Genomic DNA, 27,294 nt, shown 5'->3' with positions numbered 1-27,294 from the left:
AGTGCAGGCTCTGAGAATGTATCTTTGTTCATCACTCGCCTAGTCTAGATTCTGGGCAATATGAACACACTTTATTTTGGATGTTTCGGTCTGGAGCGCGTCAGGCCTCGACTGGAGCCACATATCTTTGCAAATGTTGCCAATTTGCTATCTAAGCTATCAGCTTCAAGGTCCACAAATCCGAATCGCTTGGAGAAGTCGACTCTCTGTAATGGCTTTCAAATCCATACCTCAGGCGGAGAGACGCCAACTACAAGGTCATAACCCACAGGTACTATCGATATTCATATAGTGCTTATCACGTTGTAATGAGTAACGGGATCATGCTCTTGCGGAATGCCAATCAGTTCCCATCTGTCAGACGTGGGTAGTGTCACCATTTCCAAGCCAGGTGCAAATTGCGGACCGATGCACTAGCAACAGCTAAAGAAGAGAGCGTCTCTGGAAGGTGAAGGTGGCCTGACAGGTATACTACCTGCACAAATTGAGCCATATTGATAGCACGACTCGCAGTTTCCAGCTGTATCCCGACTTCGTCCATTTTCTCAGCGAGTCATTGTCAGCTTTGAAAGTCTGTAAAACTTCAATTTGAGCTTGAGACATAGACGACACCATATGCAACTTATCTGCCAGACTAGAGTGCCAGACTAGAGTGCCAGACTACAATGTGGGGGCGGCGCGATCTCCCTGATAAGTTTGGACTTATTAATACATAGTACCGGCGTTCCTCGGAGAGCCGGGTACTTGAGCGAGGGTCTTCCGAGTTGCATTCCGGTCCGATGGCCCCACCCCGACCGGCACCCGATAATAACGCTCAAAGTCGATGGCTTGTTCTATCCACAAAGTCTAGAAAGTCCGACATCAAGCAACTTTAAAGACGCAATTGAAGCTTCGTTGGTACCAGGCATACCACGTGGGCTGGACATCAGACGTTCTAGGTCTTCATGAGCTCTCCAGTTCCCCGCGACGGGTTTCGAGAGGGGAGAGTGATGTCATGACGACATGGGCCTCAGCCGACACGTCCCCACGCGGCTCGACTGCGAATGATGGGCAAGCTTCGCGGGGCTACGTCATTCTATGCACGTTCTCGAACTTTAGACGGCGGAAGAAGGTCTCTCCAGGTAAATAAGCAAATCAGTCTTGGATGTATACGACTTAACTACGATGCATACCTGAACAACTTGATCCTCGAGAGTTCGAAGTCATAATATCTCTCACACATGGGACAACGCCCTCGCCAAAACGCACAAACGCAGATCGAGCGCTACTTCAACATGGCAACACAAGCCGGCGAAAACAAGTCGCATCCGACACCATCCTACACCAAGCCCGACCACATGGATCAAGAAGGGAACAGGCAACCAGCACGGCAACAGCAGCCAAAGGCAAAACCACCGCACAAGACCGAAACAGAAGAGAGGATCGAGAACGAGACTCCCCGGTTGAGTACTGGGGCTTCAGCATCCATGTCGGAGTCTAGCTCACAGCAGGACGGAGTCCAGTACGTAACGCGAAGGTCAAGAAGTAAACGACACGATCCAGCCAAGCAACACGGACAAGTTGCGCAACAGCAGGTTGGACCCCAGAACCAACAAAATCAACAACTTCAGACCAAGTCCAGCAGTGGAGCGCCGTCGGTGAAGCTAGATATGAATTTGGATGTCGACATTGATCTCAAAGCGAAGGTCCAGGGCGATATAACGCTTTCTGTGTTGTAAGTTCAAGTAGTTCTCAATATTTTCCCAAAATTGTAGTGTAGATTTGTTTGAGTAACCTTAGTCCAGAGGAGGAAATCAAAACAAGAAATGATTTATCAAGCCCCAAGAGAAGAATCGCGACAAGTCATATGAATAAGCGTGATTATTCGAACAAATGCTAGACGGCGCTTGTACATGGAACGTAGACATGGAGGGCAACAGCGAATCATTTGATAGTCCGTCCCAACTTCCCTGATTTTCGCAAATCCGAAAATCCATAGAACCCAGGACTCCAAAACGACTGGAAATGCCTCTTATTTACTAGCACCATGCAAATGACAGTCGATGGGATATGTCAACAACAACCAACCGCAAACGATGTCTCATTCTACAGATCTTGATTCTCGTCCCGGTATAATTTGGACATCCAACGATATCCGAACGTGGCATATTCCACAAAATTCCTCAAGATTTCTCAAATGTTCTCCTAAGATGCCACTGATCCCATATCGGTAGGTGTGAAGAGGAGATCGATGTCGCACGCACCTTCAACCCGTCTCATGTCAAAAAGTCTGACAGCAAATCCACAGTCCTAGCATCTCGGATTGAAACGCCGTCAACGATCAGGACCTAAGTGGTATGCGACGTATGACCACCACGCAACAACATCTCACTGCACGATGGGATACATCTTTCTCTGACGAGCCTGGAAGACAGTTGTAAGGGGCCCTGTACCAAAGGAAATTTCCACTTATGCTTACCCAAGATTTTGCATCACGGCGAAGATCTCATCGATGACATCTTATCCAGGTAGAGCACGTAGGTCACTAAAAGGGGATTCACTGACTGTGGCGCCTTACTTTTGGCAGTGTGGCAAGAAAAAGAAATGAACAGGAATGACATCGGGGTCACCCCCAACCCCTCATCCAAGGGCTCACATACTTCTTGCACTACCCCTTGCATATCAGACCCAGAATGAGGAGCCATAAGATGTACGTGGCATCACGTTCACTCGCTTGTAGTTGCGTACTACCCTTGATGGCGCTACTACGATGCGGCATGTATTTCCAATTATTTCAGCAGCGGCAGATACCTCGGCACGTCTTGCCGAGAAGAAGCATCAAGCTGCGATTATGTTCGGGCCGGTCCACAGAGGAATAGTCATAGATCTATGTCACTTACTTTCCACCCTAACAAGGAGGCAGTCGAATGATGCTCGGGATTTTGCAAAGCATTCAACAGACCAGCTCTCCGAAGGTGAGCAAAACTGTCAGCCTTGACCGGCAAGGCATTTCACAGACCGGATGTTCTCATTGTCCCATAGTCCATGTCAGTGAATCGCACACTTTTTGGCAGGGATATAGAAAAGGGTAAGGCAGGATATCGACCGCAAATACCGGCGTCTAGCTTGTATCGCAGGGATGGTCTAGCGTCTACAGCCAGAGACTAGCCGAAGCTTGATCATGCGAACTAGGATACTTCCGAGATACGGAGTCAGAATCGACGAGTCTCGAAGTCTATGCTCATACGATGAGATGGAGTAGTTAAATCATGAAAGTCCCACCATTACTCATGGCCAAACCGATTGACAACATAAGTCACCACAACTAATTCCTGCAAACTGAATCCATCCATGCTTCATTCACGCTTCCTTTCTATCACCCTCGATGATTGCGCGAGATTCTGACCCGGGGATTTATCCCCTCGAAGTCCCGGCTATACTGTTCGGTATCACTATAGGCTTAACAATGCTGGCAACTTTCAAGGCATCGCAGCAGACCTTTCAAATTTACTCAAGAACAAAGTCGGCGACCAAATTGTACCCTTGGATGTGAGTTACTCGAGTCTATTTGAGTCTCTGTTCTGACGTACTCTACCTAGGATCTGGATCTTCCTCCTCACCAATATCTCTCAAGCAGTAACGAATTGGCTCCTAGCTCACGGAGACTTTGTAAAAAGGTAGGACGTCCCGCCCTATTTTAACCTGTCTGCTCGTCTTACTAGCTGACGGGTGGCAGCATTGGTTCCAGTATTGGAAGCTGTATGCTCTGGATTTTACAAACACAACTCGCTCCCCAAATCCTTGCGAATCGACTAGGGCTTCTCCTAGTAGATAAAAAACGGGCAAAAATGATGAAATTTGGGTTGTTGGTCATAGTTGGGGTCATTAATATCTCAGTGACCTGCATATACATTGCAGGGTACTCCATCAACCCGAAATATTTCACTCATCTGCACAAGATCTGGGACCCTATCGACAAAGTTGTTGATTTACTAATCGACATTTCACTGAACACGGTATTCCTACGGATTATTCAACATGAGTTTGTTGCCGACGGTCTTCAAAAGTACCGACTATTATTTTACTGCGGGGTACTCTTCGTATTGATCTCGTTATGTATGGATGTAAGTTGCCCGGTGTGCACAACGATACAACGATATGACTTGACTACAGTTACTCAACTACAAAACCCTATATGGAATGTTAATGACTTTTCTTCCAATCAAAGATTCTCATGATTGTCATGATGACTGTACAGGAACCGTACCTCTACGCTATGACTCACCCAATGGCCTACACTATGAAATTGATTATCGAAATGACGATGGCGGATTTGATATCGTCGATTGCAAAAAGACCACACCAAATGCAAGAGTTTTCGGAACAGATCTGTGTGAGTTAGTGTTTAGTTCTCCTAGCCAGAATCATTCTCTCTGTCGACTGAACAGTGTTGCGAGACCGTGCTATCGATAAGGTAGCTTGTTACTACACCCTTCCGTCAAAGCCTTTCAATCAAGTATGGGTGAGGGACTGGTCTCTTGCGGTTTCTGTAAATTAATTTGGTCAACATGGCATCAGCAATTGAATAGCATCGTATTCATGACAAAGACTGCCACCTGCTATTCAATTTCTAAGTAAGCACCCAATAATAACCAACTAGTAATGCATGGATGCAGAAGACGCACTTATCTTGGTTTCCTGTCGCCAACTTTGGAAACGTTGGTCCTAAGTAAACGTGCTGCTTAATGATTCAATTCACTCATGTAGTTTTCGTCAAACTCTTCCAATTTACTGCAGTTGTATCGCGCCACATGCGTGATGACGGTGTCCCATTAGTATCTCGACTCATTGCCAGCAACTGTCCAGCGTTTTCGGGGTGATTAAAGTATGAACGCCGAGCTTACAGGTATCCGCAAGTCTTGCAAATCACTGAGCACAGAGTCTCCAGGGTTCCCCTCTGTGCTACGCGAATCTGGCCTTGTCACCTTCGTGTGGAGTGGATGCAACCTCGAAATAGCATGTGGAAGCCCTTGAAAATGGCATGAGAACTGCACAACCAGCCATACCTAATCATCTATCCAAGCCTAATGATTCGCCAGAGCAGCGCTGATCCCCACGGGGCACCTTAGTTGCTTTTGAAATCGCTGTCTACGCGTTATCCATCACCTTAGCCCTATTACAGACCTGCGTCCGGAGCGTGTCCCCTCCCACAGCAAATAAGGCCGAAGCAAGGTGGGACAGACTCCGCAAGTAGTCAGCGAGATGTTGCATCGCCGACCGGGATAGAATTGAATATGTAACCATTGACTGCCAAATGGAGTTGGCGAGGTTTATTAGTGCTCACTCTTCGGACTGACCTAGTGGCCCTGCTTCTGGCAATTGCAACACGGGAGCCCGATAGCCTGGCTGATCTAGTGCTCAGGGGTCTTGATGCAAGAATCGTATTTAAGATGCAAGCGCGCAGCACAAAATTCGCTGACGGGAGTGAACCCCCCCGAAAGATTTCTGCTTCTCCATCGTCGAACAACAAATAAGCGACCATGGAGATATTTTCGCTTTCGATCGGATTTTTCAGTCTTCTACTCATCTCATTCGTCGTTGAGAGGGTCTTGAACAAGTTGAAGAATGGAGTGCGACCCCCATTGCCCCCCGGCCCCAAAGGTTTGCCGATTGTGGGTAATGTGAACGATCTACCCAAACCTGGCGAATTGGATTACGTTCACTGGTTGAAGCATAAGGAGTTATATGGTCAGTTCTGGTATTGAATGGTGATGGCAAGATATCCATTATCAGAGAGAGGGTGTGATTTCATCGTTTAGAGGACGTAGCTAATTTGCTTGTCTTAGGTCCCATTAGTTCCATCACAACCATGGGCCAGACAGTTGTGATACTTAGTGATCCACAACTTGCCTTTGATCTCTTGGACAAGCGCTCATTGAAGCATTCCTCAAGACCTTCACAAACGTTCATTGGCGAGATGTATGTGTATTGGAGTGTCTTGCGGATCCGTGGAAACCTCTAACAGGAAGAAAGGGTCGGTCTAGAGCACATCACCGGCATGGCGGTCTATGACGAACGGTTCCGCGCACAGCGCAAGGCCATGGGCCGGATTCTCGGCTCAAAGATGGCTGCAGCAAAATACAACCAGTGGCAAGAGGCCGAAGTCGGGCATCTTCTTCTGCATCTACTAGATAGCCCGCAAAACTTTATAGAACATATCAAGAAGTAAGCGGAAAGATGGATTATGTCAAAGTCGTATAGTGGCTCTTCGCTAACCAAATCATGCAGGGAAGCCGGTTCCCTCATCCTCAAGATTACGTACGGCTACACAGCTGAACAGTTCAAGAAAGATCCCTTTCTCGAGATGATTACCGAAACCATGGACAACTTTTCGACGGGCGCTACGCCTGGTGCCTTCTTAGTTGATGTTTTCCCCTTTCGTCAGTCTCGCGCCATGTTCCTGCCCGAAACACCCCTTGTCCTAACTCTGAGCAGTGCGATATCTACCCAACTGGGTTCCTGGGACCGGTTTCAAACAGCTCGCAAAGGAATGGAGAGCCCAGATGGAGGAGACCAGAGACAAACCGTATGCCTTCGTCCAACATCAAATAGCACAGGGCAAGGACAACTCGTCTTATTTGGCCAACCTTCTCGACTCTCCTGAGCAATCACTATTCGACCAACACAACCACAAACACTCAGCGCTAGCTGTATTTGGAGGAGGTGCAGACACGGTGAGTGGCTCGGTCAATTCTATTGTGAGCTCCGCATTGTAGCAAACACTGCATACTAAACATCCTACAGACGGTATCGACAGTCGCATCCTTCTTCCTGGCGATGATGGTGTACCCCGACATCCAGAAGAAGGCCCAGGAGGAAATCGACAGAGTTATTGGGAGTGGAAGATTGCCGACTACTAAAGATCGGGAGAACCTTCCTTACATCGAAGCTCTCGTGAAAGAAATTATGCGCTGGCACCCTATTGGCCCCATGGGCCTGCCCCATTCTAGCACGGAGGATGATGTTTTCGAGGGCTACTTCATTCCGAAAGGAGCCATGGTACTTCCCAATATTTGGTAAGTCTGTCAACATGTTGAGATAATCACATTGGCTGAGACAAGTCTATAGGTGGTTCACTCATGACCCAGAGCGGTACCCCGACCCGATGAACTTCAAGCCCGAGCGCTTCCTTCAAGGTGACGGACACGAGCCTGAGGCGGACCCTCACAAGTTTGTCTTCGGGTTCGGCCGCCGAATCTGCCCCGGCCGCATCCTCGCCGATAACTCCATTTTTCTTAATATCTCTCAGTCACTTGCCGTGTACGATTTTGCCAAGCCGATCGTCGACGGCAAGGTCGTTGAGCCGGAAGTCAGGTTCACTACGGGCGTCATCAGCCACCCGCAGCCATTTGAGATCTCCATCAAGCCTCGATCTGCCAAGCACGAGACTCTGATTCGCTCAATTGAAGAGACTTATCCGTGGGAAGAGAGTGATTCCAGAATCCTCGAGAGGATAGAGGTTTAGACGATATCCGGTGGCTTGCCTTTCGCGTTTACGGCCTCGCTTACGATCGTGCCCAAATTGCCAAATTGCCATGTTGATCGACGGGGTGTCTTTCCAGAGGAGCTGGGCTTGATGTATTGGGAGTTCAATGAATGCCCTCGAATTAGCCTGTCGTATCAATGGAAAGTTGGCGTCACGCAGCACTATCATACCGCAGGGTGATGTTCTACGAAACCGTACTCTTGGCTTCTGTTCCTCTGGAGTTATCATGCGTCATTGTAGAAGGTCTTCTCCGGATACGAAGTGAGCACTTGCGCCGACTGCTTATCAAGTTACACATGCCTGTCGTTACGAGGGATCTAGAGCCAGCTGGGGTCGTCTTTGGCTTCTTTGTGTTGCCGATGACTGCGGTATTGCTTTCGTAATCTGACAGGGCATCATTACCCTAAACGTGTCCCTTCGTATCCTTGACTAATCGATTTCTCCATCTTCTCAACAATTCAGGACTTTTGGTGTACAACTCTTCGAAAGCTGCCACGAGTAGGTACCTACCTATACAGAAACAGGTCGTCATCTCCAACTCGCTGTGAGCTGTGCTAGGTAGGGTAGTCAAGGAGGAAGGAGCAACTTACTGCTCATCATAACAATACTTCACCGCCAGTCAAGGAATTACACGCTCGATACCTTAATTTCCTTATCGAATTCGAGCACAGCCGCATCACCTCCATCATTACGAAGTTTAGCGTCCCAGCTACGGCCATCGCGTCTTTAACCCTGACTTCACCTCTGAAAACTCAAGCGCCGGAGTAGGGAAACGTTGGTGTTCGGAACACTCAGTACGATCGCGTTATAGCAAAGATGGCGGCTAAACTGCTGGTGAAATTTGACCGGCCTTGGGGGTAAACGAAAAAATTCAGACAGTTCGTAATTGAATGAAGTTAGAAGTTCACCTGCAGGACACATGTCTCCTTTGAAGGGCAAGGAATAAATTTCGTACATTCTCAGCGCTATCGTAAGTAAAGTTTTGGGAGGAAGTGGCGGAGCAAAATAGTAAATAAGCAAGGGGTTCGGGAGGAAAATGAGGAGACCTACTATCAATCACCTTCGGAGTTTGAGTTGGATTTGAGTTGACAACCACCGATTGAGCACTGAGTAGCGTGACGATGCAACTCTGCAAGTCTTGGCTGCCAAAACAAGCAGACGCAAAGGAATAAGCATTTTCATGGGGGATCTATCGACCCAAATATGTTTAGGAGAGCCCAGCCCAAAATAGACACACAGACAGGTTGACAGGCTTGTTATTCCTTGTTTCAGTCAATTATCCCCGATTCCGCACCCTTTTTTCTTCACGGTCCCTATCGCATCCTGAGACGCGTAAGTCCACCAGCCCCCCACAACTTTTCCACAGCTTCGTTCCCGCTAAAGACCGAAAAGGAGAGGGAACCAACTCGAGTTTGGATAGGGGTGGATCGTCATCGCGAACGAAGATCACCCCACCACCCGCAGCACGCTAAGACGGAAAGCCGACCGCGACCGTACGGTTCGTCGTCTCTGGAGCCGCCAGTCACGCACTCGCGGCAGTCTACCCCCAGACCCCGGTGAGCGTCGTACGCAAAATTGCGGCAGCCCGGAGTTCACGGCTTCTCATTTCTACATGTCTGTTTCAGTCTCAACCAACCCATACTTGGAATTCTAGCACTAGAAGAACCACCGCATCTAGAACCAAACAATTGAACAACTAATAGAGCCTTAGTGCGAAACCGCCGAAATCGTCTTAACAAGATGGACCCCGAGATCATGCCAGTGGGTTACGTGGTTACATGCGCGTCAGCTACAGACGTCAGCTGTGGAGAGAGGGAAAATTGAAAATGGACCCGCGTTCTTGCACAGCCCTTGTGATGGAATACCCTTTAAGCTCGAAGACTCTTCCGCCCTACCCTGAGGGGCCACCCCTTCGGCGTGCGGTCTCGTTTATGTCTACGTCGTTGCCGTTGTTACTGTCGTTGTCGTTGTTGATGCCAAGCTTTTGCGAATAGCTCGGCGCTGCAATTCGGATCTCTTGTCGCTCATTTATATCGTCTACTAGCTGAACAAGTCGAGATGAAACCAACATTAGGACTGCCGGCTTTGGCCGTGGGGTTGAATTTGGCGAGCGTCAGTGCTATCGATGTCTCATGGACAGATGAAGGTAGGGTATTTGCGTTTGCCGAGTCGTCTTGCCTTGGCTAACCTATTGCGATGTCAGACTCAATAAAGAGTGCCGCGAGCACGGTCGCATATGGGCTCGTAAAATACTACACTGGTAACAATACTGGCGATACCCCTGGAAACTTACCAGATCCCTATTACTGTAGGTCTAGTCCATAACATTGTCATGGACCTCGTGTTGACAGTTTCAAGGGTGGGAGGCCGGTGCCATGTTCGGGACATTGATAGACTACTGGTGGCTCACGGGCGATGACTCTTACAACACAATCACCACGCAAGCCATGCTGCATCAAGTGGGCGACGACAACGACTACATGCCACAGAATCAAACCCTTACAGAAGGAAACGATGACCAGGGCTTCTGGGCAATGGCCGCCATGTCCGCCGCCGAACACAAATACCCGAATCCGCCAGAGGACTCACCGCAGTGGCTCGCCCTGGTCCAAGCCGTCTTTAACGAGTACGTTAGTCGATGGGATACGGAGAACTGTAACGGCGGTGTGCGATGGCAAATCTTTACGTGGAACGCCGGTTTCGACTACAAGAACTCCATCTCGAACGGGTGCTTTTTCAATGTGGCTGCGCGCCTGGCTCGGTACACGGGGAACACGACATACTCTGACTGGGCAGAAAAGGTCTGGACATGGCAGACGGACGTCGGACTGCTCACATCCGATCACGAAGTACTCGACGGCGTTCACTTTGAGGGAAAATGCCCCAGCTCCACCGACAGCACAAAGTGGTCCTACAACGCCGGCATCTTCCTCTACGGCGCGGCGGTGATGTACAACATTACGGGGAGCGACACGTGGAAGACCCGCCTCGACGGCATGCTCACGGACGTGCAGACGGCGTTTGTCCAGAACGACATCATCTACGAGGCTTACTGCGAGCCGACAGCGCAGTGCAGCCAAGACGCGCAGAGCTTCAAGGGGTATCTCGCGCGCTGGCTGGCCGCCACATCGCAAGTCGCCGCGCACACCGCGGACACCATCACGGCGCTGCTGCTTTCGAGCGGGAAGAAGGCGGCAATCACCTGTTCGGGGTCTCCCGCTTCGGGGTTCAAGGGCCATGCGGGGACCGCGTGCGGATTCTCGTGGCTGAATGAGACTTTTGATGGGATCGTGGGCGTGGGACCGCAGATGACTTCTTTGCAGATGATCATGTATAACCTAGTCGGATCGGCTGAGGCGCCCGTCACTGCTACTACGGGGGGAAACTCCACGGGCGATGTAAATGGAGGAAAAACTGATGATGGGTCGGGGTCGTCAAATTCTCTTAAGGCGATCACTACCGCGGACAAGGCCGGTGCGGCCATCTTGACGATAATGGTTTCGGCCAGTGTTGTTGCCGGTAGTGCCTTTCTCATCATGTAGGAGAAGTCTTGTGTTAGTCATTCAGCGAGTTTTTATTTCTTTGAGCAAATGCGAAAGCGAACCCACACCGAGGTGAATCATTCGGTGAAGTACTAACACATGACCGATATGGCTTGACTTGGTGCCAAGGATTTTGAAGCGGAAATGTGAAAGTTTAGTATGCAGGCTCGGCATATCCTGCTCGTGTCGACTGCTTTTTGGCATGTGTTTCGCCTCTGTTTCCCCCTCCGGAAGCGGGGAAGACAAATGCAGTGGGCAAGGTCTCCCGAACTAAACATATTCAGCTTCATGGATTTCGTCAGAGATCTGTGCTGACGCGAAACGAAACTAAGATCGATGTTACGGTACCCTGAGTACCTACGGAACATGTACGCAGTAGACTTTATCAGATCTTGCATGCCGTACATACGTCCGAACAAGCCTTCTCTTAAGGAAAGCATGCATAGCACATGGGGGAAACGTGTCTGTTGATACAACCAGTTGGCTTACTACTTGCATAACGGTAAGATGGTTCGGCCGATTGATAGCAGTCGAAGGAGTTAGTTTTTGGGAAACTGGTCACCAACGCGAATGGTCGCCTTGGGTCATGGGCAGACTTACACAGACCGTTGTAAACCTTTGGTTGGAGACTTGAGAGTCAAGAGTCTTGGGCGCCGTTCTCGGAGATATCGGACATGTCGTGCACCGACCGCCGGCGAGTGCTCATCGTCTCAACCCATGAGGGCCCGAGCCAGGTCGTGTTCCATGCTTGCCAGTCAAGTTGGTAGTCAATGATGTCGTACGTAAACCGGCGGGAATTACCCAACTCGTAATCAGTAGATAGAATTGACCTCCTGTTTTGTCGATTGACAACGCAACGTAAAGCCGAGTATGCAAGATCGTTTTTTCCGAGAAGCTCGGAGGTACTGGCCGACACCGGGTTCTCACCGAACTTCACCTGGGATGGGTGTGTCATTCGAGTCGGGGTCTTTCGGTGAGCTGATCACAGCCTCTCCCGAGGTGAGCTGAGCCAATGGGAAGCGTCGCATTGCTGGCCGTGGCCGATGCAGGCGCCCCGCCCCACCCACCGGCTTGCCGGTCTAAGCTCCGACCTCGATCGGTCCTCCCCCCCTGCTATTCCCATGCTCCCATGCTTTTTTTCCCTCCCACTTCATTCTATTCCCGCGCACTGAGGTTGACTGGCATTCGTGCGCTCCAACGTTGGCTCCCGTCCATCTTCCAACCCCCACCTACCTTTACCCTTACCTTACCTTAGCTGGCTGCTGCTGTTGCGGGTGCTGCTGCGCCTTTCAGTCGCCTGTCTTGTCAAGCCTAACCCACTAATCCCAACAGTCCTGCAAGAGTCACCGAACGACAGCTTCCAACGCCAATCGACGAAACACCAAGCGACCAATTTCACAGCTTACCGCCTTTTCAGATAGGCTGCTGTGATTCTGACATGCTCTAGGCTCGATCCTTGTGTCACGGCTGTTGTCTCTGGGTGGGTAAAGCTGGAGCCAAGAGCAAAACAGCGTTGCAGGATCGATCCCCCGCCATTTGTCAGCCTTCTCAGCTCTGGTCGCCAAACTGTGTGTGTCACCATCGCACTCTGTCGAATCCTATCCCTCAAACCCCAACTCAAACCTTCGTGAGCCTCAGTCTCTTCTTCGACTACAACCGCCACTGCGAACGATCAAATCTCTCTTACGACGTCTGCGTCCCCAGACATCCGACGGACGGCCGACAAAACAGACGCCATGGACAACTTCTCGCCGACAAGTCAACAGTCGAACCCCACGACGCCAGCCAACGCCATGAATGCCAACCCCCACCATTCGCCAAACTCCCCGACCATTCACGACTTTCCTGCCCTCAGCCGACATGGGGCGACCTCTATACCTCCTGATCAACCCGTGGCTATGACGGCCTCCGGCCAGCCAGCCCTCAATCCCCGAAGCTGCGTCACCTGCCGCCGACGAAAGGTCCGCTGCGACAAGCAAATGCCGTGCAGCAACTGCCGCCGCGCCGTCATCCAGTGCATCTACCCGGCCCCCGGCCGCGCCCCTCGCCGTCCCAGACCGAAAGATCCGAATGCGCCGCCCAAAAATTCGAGCGAGCGCGAGGTGGAGCTAATGAAGCGCCTGCGCAAGTTGGAGGGAATCGTTGAGGAGCTCAGTGGCCAGATCGAGGTCGAGAGCGGCACAGGGAGCAACAGCGGTCGCCAGAACTCGAGCACAGGCAATTCGCCCGAGGCTTTTGGTAACGACCTGAGCTCCGAACGCGCCGGTAGCACTTCCAGCGGCGCTGCTGTCATGAGTGCATTCAAGGAGGCCGTGACGCCCAACAGGATGGAGACGGATCCAGAACCCAAGAGGCCTGTAGAGAGGCAAACAGGCATAAGCAGGTCGTTTGGCCGGCTTGTGCTTCACGACAAGGGCAAGACGAGTAGATACGTGAGCAGCGCATTTTGGTCCAAGCTCAATGACGAAGTGAGTCACCCGAGTCATGTTTTGTGCCAAGGTGCTGACAAGGATGCTATAGCTTGACGAGCTTCGAGAAGAGACGCATGCGTTGGATCAAGATACCGATGATTCAGATGTCGAGGACACGCCAGATCACTCTCCAATACAGGATACCGACGCCGCGACGGACCATCATGCCTTTATCCTGGGATATCGGTCTTCCGATGTCGACTTGCGCAAGCTGCATCCCTTGCCATCTCAGATACCCTTCATGTGGCAGGTTTACCAGGAGAATGTGGAACCGTTGCTCAAGATCTTGCATATCCCGACCATGGAGAAGCTCATTCGCGACATGCGACGCAATATCGACGAGCTGACTGCCGGTAACGAAGCGCTGCTGTTTTCCATTTACTATGCAGCAATCACATCCATGGAAGATGAAGAGGTAAGTCCATATCATGTCAAACATCCATCACACTTGACGATGACTAACCAGTTCACAGGTGGAGAAGAACTTTGGATCAAAGAAGGAGGAGATGCTCTCACAGTATCGCTTCGCCCTCGAGCAGGCACTCGCAAAGGCCAACTTCCTCAATACCTCCGACATGGTTGTCCTCCAGGCTTTTGTCATGTTCCTCACGCTGGTCCGCAGGGAGGATGACACCCGATTCTGCTGGACGCTGACCGGATTGGCGATCCGTATCGCACAAGGACTGGGGATCCATCGGGACGGAACAAACTTCAATCTTCCCCCCTTTGAGACTGAAATGAGACGTCGCTTGTGGTGGGCTATCTGCACCTTGGATCTTCGCTCTGCAGAAGAGCTTGGCAGCGATCTCACCATCATCGACCGATCGTTTGACACCGAACTGCCCTCTAATTTGAACGATTCAGATATTGAGCCGGGAATGACAGAGGTTCCCAAATCGCGCCTGGGCAAGACCGACTGCGCCGTATCGCTGGTGAGATACGAAATTTGCGCACTGTCACGGCGGTTACACACGGTGGGGTCAGCCATGGCTGGTGTCTGTCCCAAGGACGCTGCATCAAGTCTCGAGGAGCGCGAGCGCATGCTGATCGAAGTTTACGACCGTGTTGAGGAGAAGTTCCTCAAGCATTGCTTCACCGACGACGACCCCCTCTTCTGGATGGCGGCCATGATCGCCCGTGTTATCATGGCGAAGATGAGTCTTGTCATTTATCAACCGATGCTGTTCCCTGGCAACGGCCACGAACTATCCAACGAGATCCGCGACAGGCTCTTCATCTCAGCCATTGAAATCGTTGAATACAACTACATCCTAAACACAGATCCCCGCTGTAAGCAATGGCGGTGGCTTTTCCAGACCTACCGACAATGGCACGCGATTGCCTACATCCTCATGGAAGGCGGGCGTCGGCCATGGTCAGCAACCTCGGAGCGAGGATGGGAAGCTGTCAACAACACGATGCGATTCGACAGAGACCCATCTGAAATTTCGAGGATGGCAGATCATATGGCTGTATGGGTCCCATTACGGAAGCTAAGCGCAAAGGCGACGAAGCATCGCGAGGCGGAGATTGTCCGTCTCAGAGCCGATCCGGAAGCAGCACGCCAACTGGACGTGGACGATCGTATGAATCCCATCCCGGCCAGACTTGGACCAGTGCCCGGAATGGAGATCAAGCACCTGCAGATTCGCACCCGCTGGCGCAACCTGGTACGGACGGATGGCGGCTCAAGCCCGCTGCCACCGCCGGCAAACAACGTAACGCAAATTCAACCCGTGCAGCAGCAGCAGAGCGTAGCGCCCCGAGGTCCGGTTCCCCAGCCTGCGAACCCGACAGTTCAGGCTCCGACGCCCGCACCGCAGCAGAGGGAACCCGAGTTCATCGACACGGTAATGATGGCGCGCGGGTTTAATCCCAACCATATCTGGGAGTATATCTACCCGACGGCGGAGTCCATGGCAGCCGACCCGAATAATACGCTCTTCCCGCCCAACGCCTCGCAGCCGCAAGCGTCGCAGTCTATGATGTCTTCGGCAGTGCCATCGCCCGCAATGTCAACTGGACAGGGTCTTGATAACGATCAGCGACTCAAGCAGCAGGCCATCGCGATGCAGTCCCAACCTACGGTAGCGTCGTCTCTGGGGGACAACCAGCCTCCGTGGCTGTGGTCTGACCCGTTCACGTCCATCAACAATGTGCCTGTTGACTCCATGGACGTCAACATGGATAACTTGGATGACTTCAACTGGCAGAATTGGCAGGAGAGCATCAAGGGATTTGAGATGGATCCTGACAACATGCCCCAGAAGGGAGCATGGTAAAGATGTATAATGTTTCCGGTGTAGTATGTGCATGGTTTATTTTGGATATGGATTTTGGATGTCTCCTCTCACGCGAAGGCTCTCAGAGAGCTATGTAATGATACCCTATGGAAGCAGATGTAATGAATGATGAGATACTTTTCACACTTGGTGCGGCGCCTCGCATCAACTACGACTGGCGATTATCCACCCCATGCTTCATGGGTTTGCACCTCTCCGCCGTCACAGCATCCGCTTAAACCTCAACCCCGTCCGCCCACATCCACTCGACGCCGACCTAACCACCACCGCCATCTCCACGCCCTTGCCCTAAGAGCGGGCTTCTCGTCCACGAACCTCAACAATAACTTGGTCTGGTGGTGTAGTTGGTTATCACGTCAGTCTAACAGCTCGAGAGCCTCATCTCTTTCGTCTGCCACACTGAAGGTCTCCGGTTCAAGTCCGGGCTAGATCATCACATGGGCGATTGGTTTAGTGGTATAATGACCGCTTAGCATGCGGTAGGTCCTGGGTTCGATTCCCAGATCGTCCATCCTTTTTGAGGAACTTAGGTATGGGTTGTTGTGGTGATGTTGTGGTTGATGTTTTGAGGTTTTGGCTGTCTTTGGTGGTGATGGTAAGTGCTGTGTCGCAACGATAAGTGGTGTGAGGGGCTCTGTTTTTTCAGCGGCTTTTTTCCTTGCTTAATGTGCTCTACGTATCTTTTAGAATGTTGAAATCGATTAAAGAGCCATTGTTACAGATTGCAAGTGTACTCTTACCCACAGCCTGGAGGCGAAGTATGAACGAAGTGTATTGATGGGGTGAGATGGTGTCACCTCCAAGCGAGAACAAACACAGTTTGCCCAAGGCTGACCAGGCTGATTTTCCCAGGTGGCCCCGCAAACTGCAGCTATGCGACCAAGCCGATCAATACTTTTTTTACCCTTTACCAACGACCTGTGCCATCCATTCACCGGCCCAACAGATTGCGACCAACGTGAACAGCATCCCTTGTCCAACAAAGACGAAGCGAATACATTTGCCGTCCTGAATGTGCTCAATAGGTCTCGAGCCGAACAAAGAGCGATTCCAGTGAAGGGACCGTTTGGGTTTGGTATATGAGTCAACCTCTACCCTGGTGAATTACCACTCATTCTCCATCAGTTCAAGTCAGACCAGCTTCATCACCACGACGCTTGCAATCAAGAGATATCTCTTTCTTGTTTGAGCACTTTGAAAGCCTTGCGCTGCGAATTCTGCCTGTTCACTTCTTTTATAGCTTTGGAAAGGTCGCAGGGTAAACATGGCGGCCCCAACCCCCGAGGAGAACCCCAACTTCGTTCATACCCGCTCGGGCGTCTCGGCTATCATCGAGCGAAATGGCATGGTAATTGTCGGAAAGCGTTTGGGTAGTCATGGTGCAGGTGAGATCTGAAACCCACAGCCCTCATCACCAGAAGACATGATGGTGGCTGCCTTCAAAGTCATTCCCACGTTCCTCATAGTTCCGGCTGTTATTCAGTCGTGCCAAAACTTTGCTAGCCACTTCGCTCCGCAAGCTGACTAATTTGTGAACAAACAGGCAAGCTACAAATGCCCGGCGGACACATTGAGAAGAACGAGCATCCCTTCAAGTGCGCAGTGCGAGAGACGTTTGAGGAGACCGGTCTTGTTGTCAAAGCCATCAAGAAGGGGCCTTGGACAAGTGATGAGTTCGAGAACGAGGGGAAGCATTATATTACCACTTTTGTGTGGTGTAAGATGGAGGATGAGACTGCTGAGCCTGAGGTGAGTGGAAGAACGCCCAGAACCCTGCCCCGAGTCTCCTTAGTCTTGTGAATGAGCGAGGATGATATTTGGAAGCTTGAGGGAAGGCGAAGACATAGCTTGACTGACTTTCAGTTTAAATAGCGAAAGGAGAAGAATAAGTGCGAAGGGTGGGTGTGGAAGTCGGCGCAGGAGCTCAGAAATGACATCAATCAGGGCAAGGGGTTCAAGCCGCTGGAGAATCTCCTAGCAGAAGATGATGTTGAAAACGGCGTTTTTGAGCAACTTGAAAAGCGTGCTGAGGCCCACGAGAAGTCCGTTAAGCTAGCTAAGAAGGCTAAGCTCGCTGAGCAGACCCAGATCGATGAGCAGGCTACAGGCGTAGAAGAAGACACTGCGCAGCAGAGCGTCTAGACCTCGCATTGAACATCAGGGCCGAGAGATTTAGGGGCCTAGGACGTCAGCATTTGCTTTTACGTCATTGAAGTACCGCAATGACATCGTAAGAGAGAAAAAAGAAGAAAAGGAATAGAAAACCCAGTACATACTAAATGTCTTGCGCAAACAGGCGTAGAGTCTGCGAGAACCAGCGACAAAAATCGCAACATACCCGGGGGCGGCCCCGCGGTGTCATGCATGCATGATTTGCTCCTTCGGATATCTCGCACTTTGCCCAGAATACCCACAAGCACTTGTATCCGTAGTTGGGCTGATGGGATTACCTCGAATCATCAACAACCATGTACGGGATGGTGTTTGCAGATCTCACTGGGGCAGAAAATGGGCGGAGACGCAGCTACGGCTTCGAGATTCAAGCTTTCGGTGGTTGAAAAGTGGTTAGACTGAGCCCAGAGCCGGGCCATTGGGAACCAAAGTCCCTTTTCAAGCACCTTCCTGCGCTGCTGCGCGTGGCAATCGGGGATGGCTTGGGCCACTGCGGGCGAGAACTTTGGGAAAGGTAGTTGGGCTGATTCCCTGGATTGACGGAAAGGCTCGATGACGTCCCAATTGCTGTAGCTATGTGTGGGTGAGCGATGGAGGTGATGATGCGATGTGGAAGATGTTACCGCCCCCAATGCCTGTGATATCGATTCTCAAAGGAGGAGCCGAATCATGCTTCAAATTAACTGGCAGTAAGTCTACAGAGAAGAGGCGGACAGTGGACATGGACAAAGCAAGGGTAGATCCGCGGCAGCCCGGTACATCGTTCGCAAAATTCACTCAGCCCTGAATTGTCGAAATAAGAATGAAATATTCGTACTCTTTAGAATTCAGTTTTGGCCCCGAAGACCTCCGGAAGTACGGGCCCTACGGAGCACGGATACGAACAATTCAGCGAGTCTCAAGTCTCAGCGGCGGCCGACCCCTGTCCTCTTCTGACGGAGGCTGCAGCCGAAATTTGTCAATTCGAAATTTGGCTGTCACTTTACCGGGGGCTGCGGCTGCAATCCTTCTGCCTGGAGGATTTGCTTCAGGCCTTACTCCGTACAGGTGGCTCCATCTTGAACACGACGTCAACTCCGCGCTGGGAGAGGGTTCTGGGTAGGAAGTGAGGAGATGCTTCTTCGTTTTAGCGTTGTTGGCTGTTGCCTTGGTAAAGTAGACAAGTGGAGAGTATGAAAAGTGAATGTCGACATCTGTTTAAGCATGTCGGATGTGAACTCCGTTGAACGGTGGACTCGCTGAGGTTTGCAGGGTTGGCCTCCATCGTTCAGGTCTGTCGTGTGGTTTCTGAGGAATCGACTGCTGGGTTCTCGTATGTGACTACAACCCCATCATTATTGGTATTTGAACTTCCCGAGCACCTGGAATCAATACATCTTCCGATCTGATGGGTTGAGGAGGAGGTCTCGTTGGCCGCGAGCAACTCGACCTCAAAGCTGGCGATGAAACTCTGTAATATGCTGTGATTGACCAGTTTGCCGCGCAGACTGCGTTGGCAGCCGGGCCATTTATAGCGAGTGCCTCAAGCGGCAATTTCGCAGCGATCAGTGGCTTAGACTAGGCCAGGGCTTCCCCTCAGGAAGTATGGGCTTGGCGGCTACCGTTACATCTTTCTGCAGCCCTGATACGAGTCTATCGAAAGCATGAGTTGATGAGGCCGTTCCTACATGAGATGGCAGGGTGCCATTGGCAGCTCAGCTCTACTGCGACTGTGTCAGTAAGAGACTGGGAGCCAGGGAGAGAGGCAAAGTTCCAAATCTCACTTGCATCTCGCTGGCCCTGCCATCTCAACCTCCCCAAGTGCACGGCCGCTGGCAGAGTTATTCGACCGCCTTAATGGGCTGCCTAGGCCTACCAGGTCATCTTCTTTTCGCCCTTCCGCACCCCCTAGCTAGCGGGCGCAACAGCGCCAAGGATCATGACCTTGCCCGCTGGACACCATCTCGTTGCCTACGAGCTTTGATGGGGGATCCATTGACACAGCTTTGATGCTGCTATTCCCATTGGGGAAGTGTTTTTCGATATGGAGTGCTCGATTCGAGTAAAGAGAAAACCAAAGTCCCTATTCCCAAGCCCACGAGCGTCAATGGTGCTGCCCGCTCATAGTGGGACGGGCAAGGGTGAGGAACATGACTTGATTCTTGCTTTTCTCCAACAGGTCGATCATTCAACACGGTCTACGGAGCCTTGGAGGATCACTTGCCATGTGCGTCTCCCCTGCTCTTGAAGGTTGATGAAGGCAACGAAGGATGGGCCTGGGCCTTGATAATCTGCTTGCTGCTGGTCCTTCTCTTCTGGGTGTTGTAAGTGTATATCTTGGCTGCCACCCCTCCGAACCAGCTCGAGATGTGGTCCTTCAGAAATTTTGCCTTCTGAGTTCGTGCCCTTTCACTACATCGTCACGGTCAACTTGGCACTCTTGATCTCAGTCATTACTTAATACACAAAGCATCTATCCATCGAGTCGATTAGTGGTGGACAGAGACGAGGGGCGTATCACATCATTCCATTCAACAATGCCACCAAGTTCACCGGAAAGACACTTGGTCGCACCGGACAACAGCAACATCGCTTCCAGACAGGCATCCCAAGACTCGGACCGCGAAGTAAAATACCAGACAGGATTGATGCCCGCCGAATATGCGGGCCTCGAGGTGGCCTCGCCCTCACCGGGCATGAAGTACTACCAGCCTGCGCCGGGCGCCGCCCCCGAACCGGTACCGGCACCTGTCCCAGGCGGATACGCGCCGTACCAAGATCAAGATCAGCACAACGGCTCCGGGTACGAAAGCCACCAGTACCCCGCACATTCAACGGCCGGAATGGGGTACGGCGGAAGCCAAGCGGGGATACCGCCAAAGAAGAATAAGAGGATATGGGGCATCCCGGTGGCGACGTTTTGGGTAGCTATCGTCGCGTTGGTCTTCTTTCTGGGGACGATTGGGGCGTCTGCTGCAGCGGGAACGATCGCACAGGCGCATGCGGCGTATGTGCAGACGTGCCAAGCGTAAGTGAACATGAACAGCCAAATTTTGGAAGCAACAGAGTCTGACACCAGAGCAGCAAACTCGAGCAATCATCATCTCCATCAGCGTGCGCTTCGAGCGGATCATCAGCAGCATCCGCATCGCCATCAGCCTCGGGAGCCTCAGCACTCTCAGCATCCGCCTCAGCAACAGCATCATCAGCGTCCTCCACTTCGACCTCACTCGCCTATATCCCGCTCCCAGGCCAAGCCTCCTCGATCCTGGGCGAAGCGACAACGAATTGCCCCGATCTTAGTTCAGAGAACAAGACGTACACAGTGCCGAACTCGAATCTGCGCTTCGTGCGCGAGTGCGGCAACAATTACCCCATGAACGACCTGGGCCACATCCCGCTGACGAGGATGGAAGACTGCATGAACCTGTGCGCGGCACTTGCTGTCACGACGCAGAGCGCTGATGGGCCATGTGTGGGTGTGGCGTGGGTTACGGCGGGGAAGCAGGGGACGGATGAGAATTATTGCTGGTTGAAGAGTGCCAAGGGGGCGCCGGATCCGAAGGCGAATATTGAAGCTGCGTGGCTTGTGAGGACGTGAGAGAGGTGCGAGGCGGTGATGAGTTAAACTGGTGAGTGAGACGAGCAAAATGTGATAAGAATGAGATGAGAATGAGATGGGATGGGATGGGACACTTCTGAGCGGCGTTGTCGTCGGCATACTCTAATACCACGATTATCATATTCATCTCTGGCAATTAATACTCCTACGATATCTTGAACGAAATTCAATGTTAGATACTTGTAAGTGGATAGACTGAGTTGAGCAGATACTTCCAGGCTTGAAGATTTCACGGCACCAATCAATCATACTTTGACTACGCTCGAAAAGATGGCGGCTGCATTTGAGCGTGCGGAGGCTGGGCGAAGTCGGGTTTTCTTTGTATTTCATGTGAAGACCTGACATTGCGCTCATAGGAAAAACACGGCTTCAGTCTTCCACAATCCATTTCGAGCCCAGAGGAGACTGCTCATGAAGAAATCTCGGATGCGCCGGTCTCAACTCCGGCCAGTCGGGACCAGTGGCCGGGCCCTATTCCGTACATAGTATTCCGTAGTGAGTTTGGCGTTGTTTTACGTGGTTGCACCGTGATTAAAGGGAGAGAGAGCACGGTTAATTAAGGTTTCCGTCAGGGGATCAGGGGGGATGACTTCACCAAACGCGTCCATCCTTATAGATGCTTAGGTAGCGACGCGACTCAACTTACCTGAAATAGTTTCAATGAGCACTTCATCAATCAGCTTCGTCGAGACAAACCTAGCCTAAGAAACTTGCCGTCTCGCAAATTCTCTGATTCATACACCTGTTCTTCAAACTTTCAAACACCCAGCCAACCCCTGTTGGCGTTCTTACGATGCATGCGCGCTCACCTACTGTGAAAACTCATCGTGGGCCAACGCCACTGAAGCTCCCATCACTTTGCCACATCCCCTTGATTTCAACAACTTTCATCACCAAAGCTGGCCACCAAGCTCGATATATGATTTGTCAGTCTCTCATAAGACTTGGGCAGTATTGATAATCACCTCTCTACGTACTCATTGCTACTCAATCATCGAGCCGCCTACACTACAATTGCCCGCCCTTCCCGAATCGCCACCCAAGCAACATCGCGCTACCACACCTTTGTGCATATTCAAAGACTCGCAAGGTCTCTGAGCTTGGTTCACGATGGTTTCTAAGAAACCCGGCAACAGCCGCGAGGCTAACCGCAATGGTTTAACCTCGAGCGGCGGTCAGGGTCTTTAGTTAGCGGCAAAGGTGTCACTAAAGGCAAGGGCAAGGACCGACGCAATGAAATCAGGAGATATGAGAACGGTCGGAACAGGTTGGCCAAATTGGCAAAGTCTCCGGAGGGACTTGAATATTAGCTAGCCGAGGAGAGACGGAAAGAAGAGGAAGCGGAGAGAAAGAATTCACAGGAAGCGAAGGAGGCCGAACGTGGCAAGTTCGCGTTCCAAAGGTGTCTCAACCTCGACCGACAAGCAGTCGATCCAGCATCTCTACCTACATACTCACTTGAGACTCCCGTATGTTTCTCGCTTTGGTCGACCAACATGTGCCAGAACTGGGGTCTTGTCGACATCCACAACGGTGTTCTCTGTCTCGAATGCGACCACCTCGCCACGTTCCAAGCCGGCGGGCAGATGTGTAGAGGCACCATCAATTGGAATAAACGGCCGCTGAAGATCATAATGTTGCCATTTCCATATCCGGACGTGACATATCCCCCCAAGTCGCAGGAAGTCTTTTCTCTTGCTTGCGCGGACGGCGCGGCTCTGGGCGAAATCCGCGATGAGCACTGTACAGCATTCATCTGTATCTACGACAGGGAACGATTGAGGTTGACCCTGCACAGGGAAATCATCAACCCGTCTGTCTTCACCAGCAGATGGAAGGATCCTCACCATTTCACCACGGAATGGGCCAATATTTGGGGTCTAAGGATAGAGACAGGCCAGGTCCAGAGCGCCCCATTAGCCACGCCCAGCATTTTCAGGGGTCAAACCTCTAAACCATTAAAAAACGAGAACAGCTTTCCGTCCGGCAGCACTAGCCTTCGAAACGTGAAAACAGAGCACTTTGAAGAAGATCAAGTTTATGTTGGCGAAGAGGACCAGGCTCTTGTTAAAGATGAAGACCAGGCTCTTGTAAAAGATGAAGACCAGACTCTTGTAAAAGATGAAGACCAGACTCTTGTTGGCGAAGAAAACCATATTTCATTCCATGAAGTAGATCATGTCCCTGTTGGCAGAGGGGACAAGGTTCTTGTTGACGAGGAAGACCACATTTCATTTCATGAAGAAAATCAGGTCTTTATTGATGAAGAAAGGGAGCAAGGGGAGGAGAAGAAGGAGGAGGAGGAAGGATATGAAGAGGACAGCCATGAAGAAAGTTATCAAAAGGGCTATGAGGAAGATTACGAAGAAGACGAGGATGACCCTGATGCGAAAGAGACTGATTCAGACTATGGGAATGAGTTGTACGATCTCGATGATATGAAATCTTGCCTTAAGGAACCGCCAATACAACGCCTAGGTGTGCCCGGATCCCCCGCCGCTTCTTACGTGGTGAGCTGGGGTGAGCATGGGTGAGCGGGGTGAGTGGGTAAGGAATCGGGTTATGGGAACGAGGTCACTGTCATCGACAGTTAGATGATTACTAGCTTTGCGTAACGATTGTATGTCTGTGTAATGGTTTTTAGTACTGCGAAGTACGGCTTTACCAAATGAAGTTAAAGAGCTATATGGGACTTCGGAGGCGCAGTCCTCTCGCCCAATGAAGTCCTAACACCACCTTAATCATGAGACTACTTGCTAGGCAGCAGCGCGGCGGTCAACGTTGCCTACACAATGTATCGTTCAGGGTTCCTGTTCAATTTGAGGTCAGCATTGGCAAGTCTTTGAGCGATCTTCAAACAACCACCGTCGAGACGATGTTCCTGCAGTTAAAGGAGCTGTTTCCCCTGTTGTGCAAGCATAACATGACATTTTATGTATACAGGTATATCATCGAGTATGTTTTTCAGGGAACTAAGTCTCACATTCTATCAGTCCCTCAGCTGGTGGTCTTTTCTCAGGGCACGAGGCTTCATCAGGCCGGTGGAAGAGTGACGTAAGTTTCAATACCATCGTAATCTCACTTACTCTAACGAGACAACAGAACTTTATCGGTAAGGTCTATACTTATATGTACCGGAAACCTCTGGTTCGTTTTACGGTGTCTACGATCCTTAAGCTTGCGGAGAAGTGTGGTATTAGCGGACACGTAGCCGCCATGCGATGGATAGCATTCTATGGTAACTTGGATGTAGCATATGGCGATGCGATTATCTTTGGTGTTTTTAAGGTGGAGCAACTCTACTCGATACTTAATACACTTGAAGCTGGTCTTCTTCCCGAGGATCTGGCGGCTGCTATTACTGCTGTCTACTCTATAATGCAGGGTGCCGAGCCTCCTTATCACCTCTAGAATGTATTCAACTCAATAGTGGTTCTATGAGGAGTTCATGAATATTTAGAATCTTGAGTTTTTTTCGATCAATCTTACATCATCTTGAACCAGTGTCGTACCATTTGAACTATGAATCCTGCAGGCACATTCAACTTGGACAACCGCTAGCAATCCAGCAGAAATCTCGGCGCTATTTACTCAGGCATAATGCTTGATCTGCTGATTGTTCTCCGTACTATCTAATTTAGATACTGCAACACGCATTTAGGACACGAATCCGTAACAGATCCGTTCTGGACCCGTTATCCATCTTATGCTGACATTGTCATTAGGTGGAATCGTGAATTTGAATAATTCTTGGACCGTTTGGTTACCTCCGTGGGTTGAAGCATTTTTCTGATTGGTTCACTGTTTCACTTGGTTACATCGTAAACAGTGCAGCGCTATGTAATCTCAGCTGGGCTTGACTCAATGAGGTTTTCCTCAAAGGAGCATCGGTGGTTGAATATCCCTCGCGGAAATGCGACAGCAGCGTCTGTCAGTACCCCTTCCGGGCTCGGCGGCTTGTGCGGTTTCAATTGACAAAGTAGTCGAGCGTCAACGCCTTCGTCTTCCCCGGGGTCTGCGGCGCGGGGGCCTTTGCCTCATGACCAGCTGACCAAATCATAGCTGTCTGAAGCACGGTAATAGGCGAGAAGGATTTGGGTGACAATCAAGTTACATCCGCATCTAAGTATGAACCGCATCTAGATCCATGACAGAGTGGTCGGCAAAGGGCCAAGTTGCGCGTAAGGGGCGAGATAGATACTTCAAGCAGGCATACACGGAACGCGCTAGATGGCAGTAGGATGTAATATCTGCTCCTTTTCAATCTTCCGATCGTATTTGGTGCATGCAATCTTGTCAGAAGACTATATTTTCTAGATGTGTAAAAGCTACCTATGCTATCGTCTGACCTTGCATTGTGGCGTTACAATTAAACTTGACAATGCATATCCTACTCGTTGGATGACACATCTTAGAAACAACGAATCCTAGGTTTGAGTTTGGAATACGGATGCCTAAAGCGGACTCCTTGGCCGCTTGTATAGACAATATTATATGTCAAATCTTCTACTTGCCATTAAACCATTGTACCTTAAAAAGTAGTGAGTGATAGCCTTCGGATTCTTCAACGACTCACACATTAAAACTCATTATCAGTATCACTCGCATTTCAAACGATCCGACCGACCTCCAGCATGCTTTCATCTGCTGTCTTCGTCCCGGCGCTGCTCGCCTACTTCGCACTGGCACAGAGTCAGACCGATTCCGCACCCGGGAACACGGCCACCTCAGTCCCCGACCTCGCCTCTAAAATCGGCCCTTGTGCGGCCGGCTGCCTAACCAAGGTCATTGGGCAAATCGGCTGTGGCAGTAACGATCTGAAGTGCCTTTGCGCTGATAAGGGAATCCTCCTCACCAGATTGGTGCTCTGCGGCTCGAGCGCTGGCTGTACGGTGGCAGACCTGTCTCGTGGGTGTTCCTTATGTCTTACATCTAATAGTTCGTTTACAGCCGAAGAATACTGTAGCTGACGTGGGAACATGGCTTCGATTAGGCGTCTCTGACGTTGTCAACCCGACTTGCAACGCCGTCAACCCCAACAACGACGATGACGAGGGAGATTCTATCAATGCTGTCGACCGTGTCAAGCGGAGCATGCCAGCGGCGCCTATTGCCGCGGCTGTTGCAGCCGCTGCCATTTGAGGGGGCTGACCGGAGAGTGTTTTCTTAATAGCATCATTACCTTGTGATGTCTAGTTGCTGGAGGTAATCTTGCTCCGCACCCAAATGGACAAGGAATCTTGTGCAAATCGACCAATTCTGTCACCATCAACGACGTCACCAGAATCTTGCTAGATTTCTTCAAAATGAATAAATACCATTTAGTTGCAGTCAGTTGCAAAGGTGACAATCCCTCGCAGGACTTCGGAAATTTGTGATCCGCTGTTACTCTCGATGGCTGATCAGGAGGGCCACCGCTCGAGTCCATCGTGGGAAAAGTTCATCGCTAGGTGAATCAGGACATGAAGAGATATGTGCTTGATTGACCTGCAAATCCTGCAGTTATACAAGTATTTACAGCTCGAACAGAACCTTTGACTCCGAGACATCCAGTCCGAATCCCAAAGGACCAGTCCCAAAGCGTGGTATACAGAGAAGAATAAGATACACAGACATTGGAGTCCTAGCGACCAAGTCAAACCAGCCTCCTTGAATTTTCTTCACCGTGAACAATAACCAA

At 50.8% G+C, this 27,294-nt stretch overlaps 12 protein-coding genes across 12 annotated transcripts; 10 read left to right on the top strand and 2 right to left on the bottom strand.

Moving 5' to 3' along the window:
• Positions 1-373: 373 nt before the first annotated feature.
• CABS01_08164 (uncharacterized protein) lies at positions 374-493 on the bottom strand (the record flags this gene model as incomplete). The annotated part of the gene is made up of 1 exon (XM_060541526.1): positions 374-493. One exon carries the CDS (start codon positions 491-493, stop codon positions 374-376), a length of 120 nt encoding a protein of 39 aa, XP_060402330.1.
• Positions 494-1,274: 781 nt separating this feature from the next.
• On the top strand, positions 1,275-1,718 carry CABS01_08163 (uncharacterized protein; the record flags this gene model as incomplete). Its single annotated transcript, XM_060541525.1, has 1 exon — positions 1,275-1,718. One exon carries the CDS (start codon positions 1,275-1,277, stop codon positions 1,716-1,718), a length of 444 nt encoding a protein of 147 aa, XP_060402329.1.
• A 2,109-nt stretch (positions 1,719-3,827) lies between these two features.
• Positions 3,828-4,381, top strand: CABS01_08162 (uncharacterized protein; the record flags this gene model as incomplete). Its single annotated transcript, XM_060541524.1, has 2 exons — positions 3,828-4,103; positions 4,208-4,381. The coding sequence occupies 2 exons, from the start codon at positions 3,828-3,830 to the stop codon at positions 4,379-4,381; spliced, it is 450 nt and encodes a 149-aa protein (XP_060402328.1).
• Positions 4,382-5,519: 1,138 nt separating this feature from the next.
• CABS01_08161 (cytochrome P450) lies at positions 5,520-7,504 on the top strand (the record flags this gene model as incomplete). The annotated part of the gene is made up of 7 exons (XM_060541523.1): positions 5,520-5,727; positions 5,826-5,958; positions 6,013-6,204; positions 6,268-6,419; positions 6,475-6,713; positions 6,784-7,055; positions 7,108-7,504. The coding sequence occupies 7 exons, from the start codon at positions 5,520-5,522 to the stop codon at positions 7,502-7,504; spliced, it is 1,593 nt and encodes a 530-aa protein (XP_060402327.1).
• Positions 7,505-9,583: 2,079 nt separating this feature from the next.
• On the top strand, positions 9,584-11,067 carry CABS01_08160 (glycosyl hydrolase family 76; the record flags this gene model as incomplete). The annotated part of the gene is made up of 3 exons (XM_060541522.1): positions 9,584-9,671; positions 9,729-9,833; positions 9,884-11,067. 3 exons carry the CDS (start codon positions 9,584-9,586, stop codon positions 11,065-11,067), a joined length of 1,377 nt encoding a protein of 458 aa, XP_060402326.1.
• A 637-nt stretch (positions 11,068-11,704) lies between these two features.
• CABS01_08159 (uncharacterized protein) lies at positions 11,705-12,095 on the bottom strand (the record flags this gene model as incomplete). The annotated part of the gene is made up of 2 exons (XM_060541521.1): positions 11,705-11,900; positions 11,995-12,095. The coding sequence occupies 2 exons, from the start codon at positions 12,093-12,095 to the stop codon at positions 11,705-11,707; spliced, it is 297 nt and encodes a 98-aa protein (XP_060402325.1).
• Positions 12,096-12,803: 708 nt separating this feature from the next.
• On the top strand, positions 12,804-15,820 carry CABS01_08158 (fungal specific transcription factor domain-containing protein; the record flags this gene model as incomplete). Its single annotated transcript, XM_060541520.1, has 3 exons — positions 12,804-13,535; positions 13,588-13,953; positions 14,012-15,820. The coding sequence occupies 3 exons, from the start codon at positions 12,804-12,806 to the stop codon at positions 15,818-15,820; spliced, it is 2,907 nt and encodes a 968-aa protein (XP_060402324.1).
• Positions 15,821-17,105: 1,285 nt separating this feature from the next.
• On the top strand, positions 17,106-17,983 carry CABS01_08157 (uncharacterized protein; the record flags this gene model as incomplete). The annotated part of the gene is made up of 3 exons (XM_060541519.1): positions 17,106-17,226; positions 17,385-17,590; positions 17,714-17,983. The coding sequence occupies 3 exons, from the start codon at positions 17,106-17,108 to the stop codon at positions 17,981-17,983; spliced, it is 597 nt and encodes a 198-aa protein (XP_060402323.1).
• Positions 17,984-19,685: 1,702 nt separating this feature from the next.
• Positions 19,686-19,850, top strand: CABS01_08156 (uncharacterized protein; the record flags this gene model as incomplete). The annotated part of the gene is made up of 1 exon (XM_060541518.1): positions 19,686-19,850. The coding sequence occupies one exon, from the start codon at positions 19,686-19,688 to the stop codon at positions 19,848-19,850; it is 165 nt and encodes a 54-aa protein (XP_060402322.1).
• Positions 19,851-20,529: 679 nt separating this feature from the next.
• CABS01_08155 (uncharacterized protein) lies at positions 20,530-21,593 on the top strand (the record flags this gene model as incomplete). Its single annotated transcript, XM_060541517.1, has 2 exons — positions 20,530-21,020; positions 21,077-21,593. 2 exons carry the CDS (start codon positions 20,530-20,532, stop codon positions 21,591-21,593), a joined length of 1,008 nt encoding a protein of 335 aa, XP_060402321.1.
• Positions 21,594-23,110: 1,517 nt separating this feature from the next.
• Positions 23,111-25,025, top strand: CABS01_08154 (aflatoxin B1 aldehyde reductase member 2; the record flags this gene model as incomplete). The annotated part of the gene is made up of 4 exons (XM_060541516.1): positions 23,111-24,134; positions 24,375-24,438; positions 24,608-24,668; positions 24,717-25,025. The coding sequence occupies 4 exons, from the start codon at positions 23,111-23,113 to the stop codon at positions 25,023-25,025; spliced, it is 1,458 nt and encodes a 485-aa protein (XP_060402320.1).
• Positions 25,026-26,248: 1,223 nt separating this feature from the next.
• Positions 26,249-26,756, top strand: CABS01_08153 (uncharacterized protein; the record flags this gene model as incomplete). Its single annotated transcript, XM_060541515.1, has 2 exons — positions 26,249-26,501; positions 26,554-26,756. The coding sequence occupies 2 exons, from the start codon at positions 26,249-26,251 to the stop codon at positions 26,754-26,756; spliced, it is 456 nt and encodes a 151-aa protein (XP_060402319.1).
• Positions 26,757-27,294: the final 538 nt, after the last annotated feature.

This window comes from Colletotrichum abscissum, assembly GCF_030869225.1.
Source record: "Colletotrichum abscissum strain IMI 504890 chromosome Unknown Scaffold_18.1, whole genome shotgun sequence".
Lineage (NCBI taxonomy): Eukaryota > Fungi > Ascomycota > Sordariomycetes > Glomerellales > Glomerellaceae > Colletotrichum > Colletotrichum abscissum.
The sequence above is the reverse complement of the archived record's forward strand: the minus strand, read 5'-3'. Positions and strand labels throughout refer to the sequence as shown.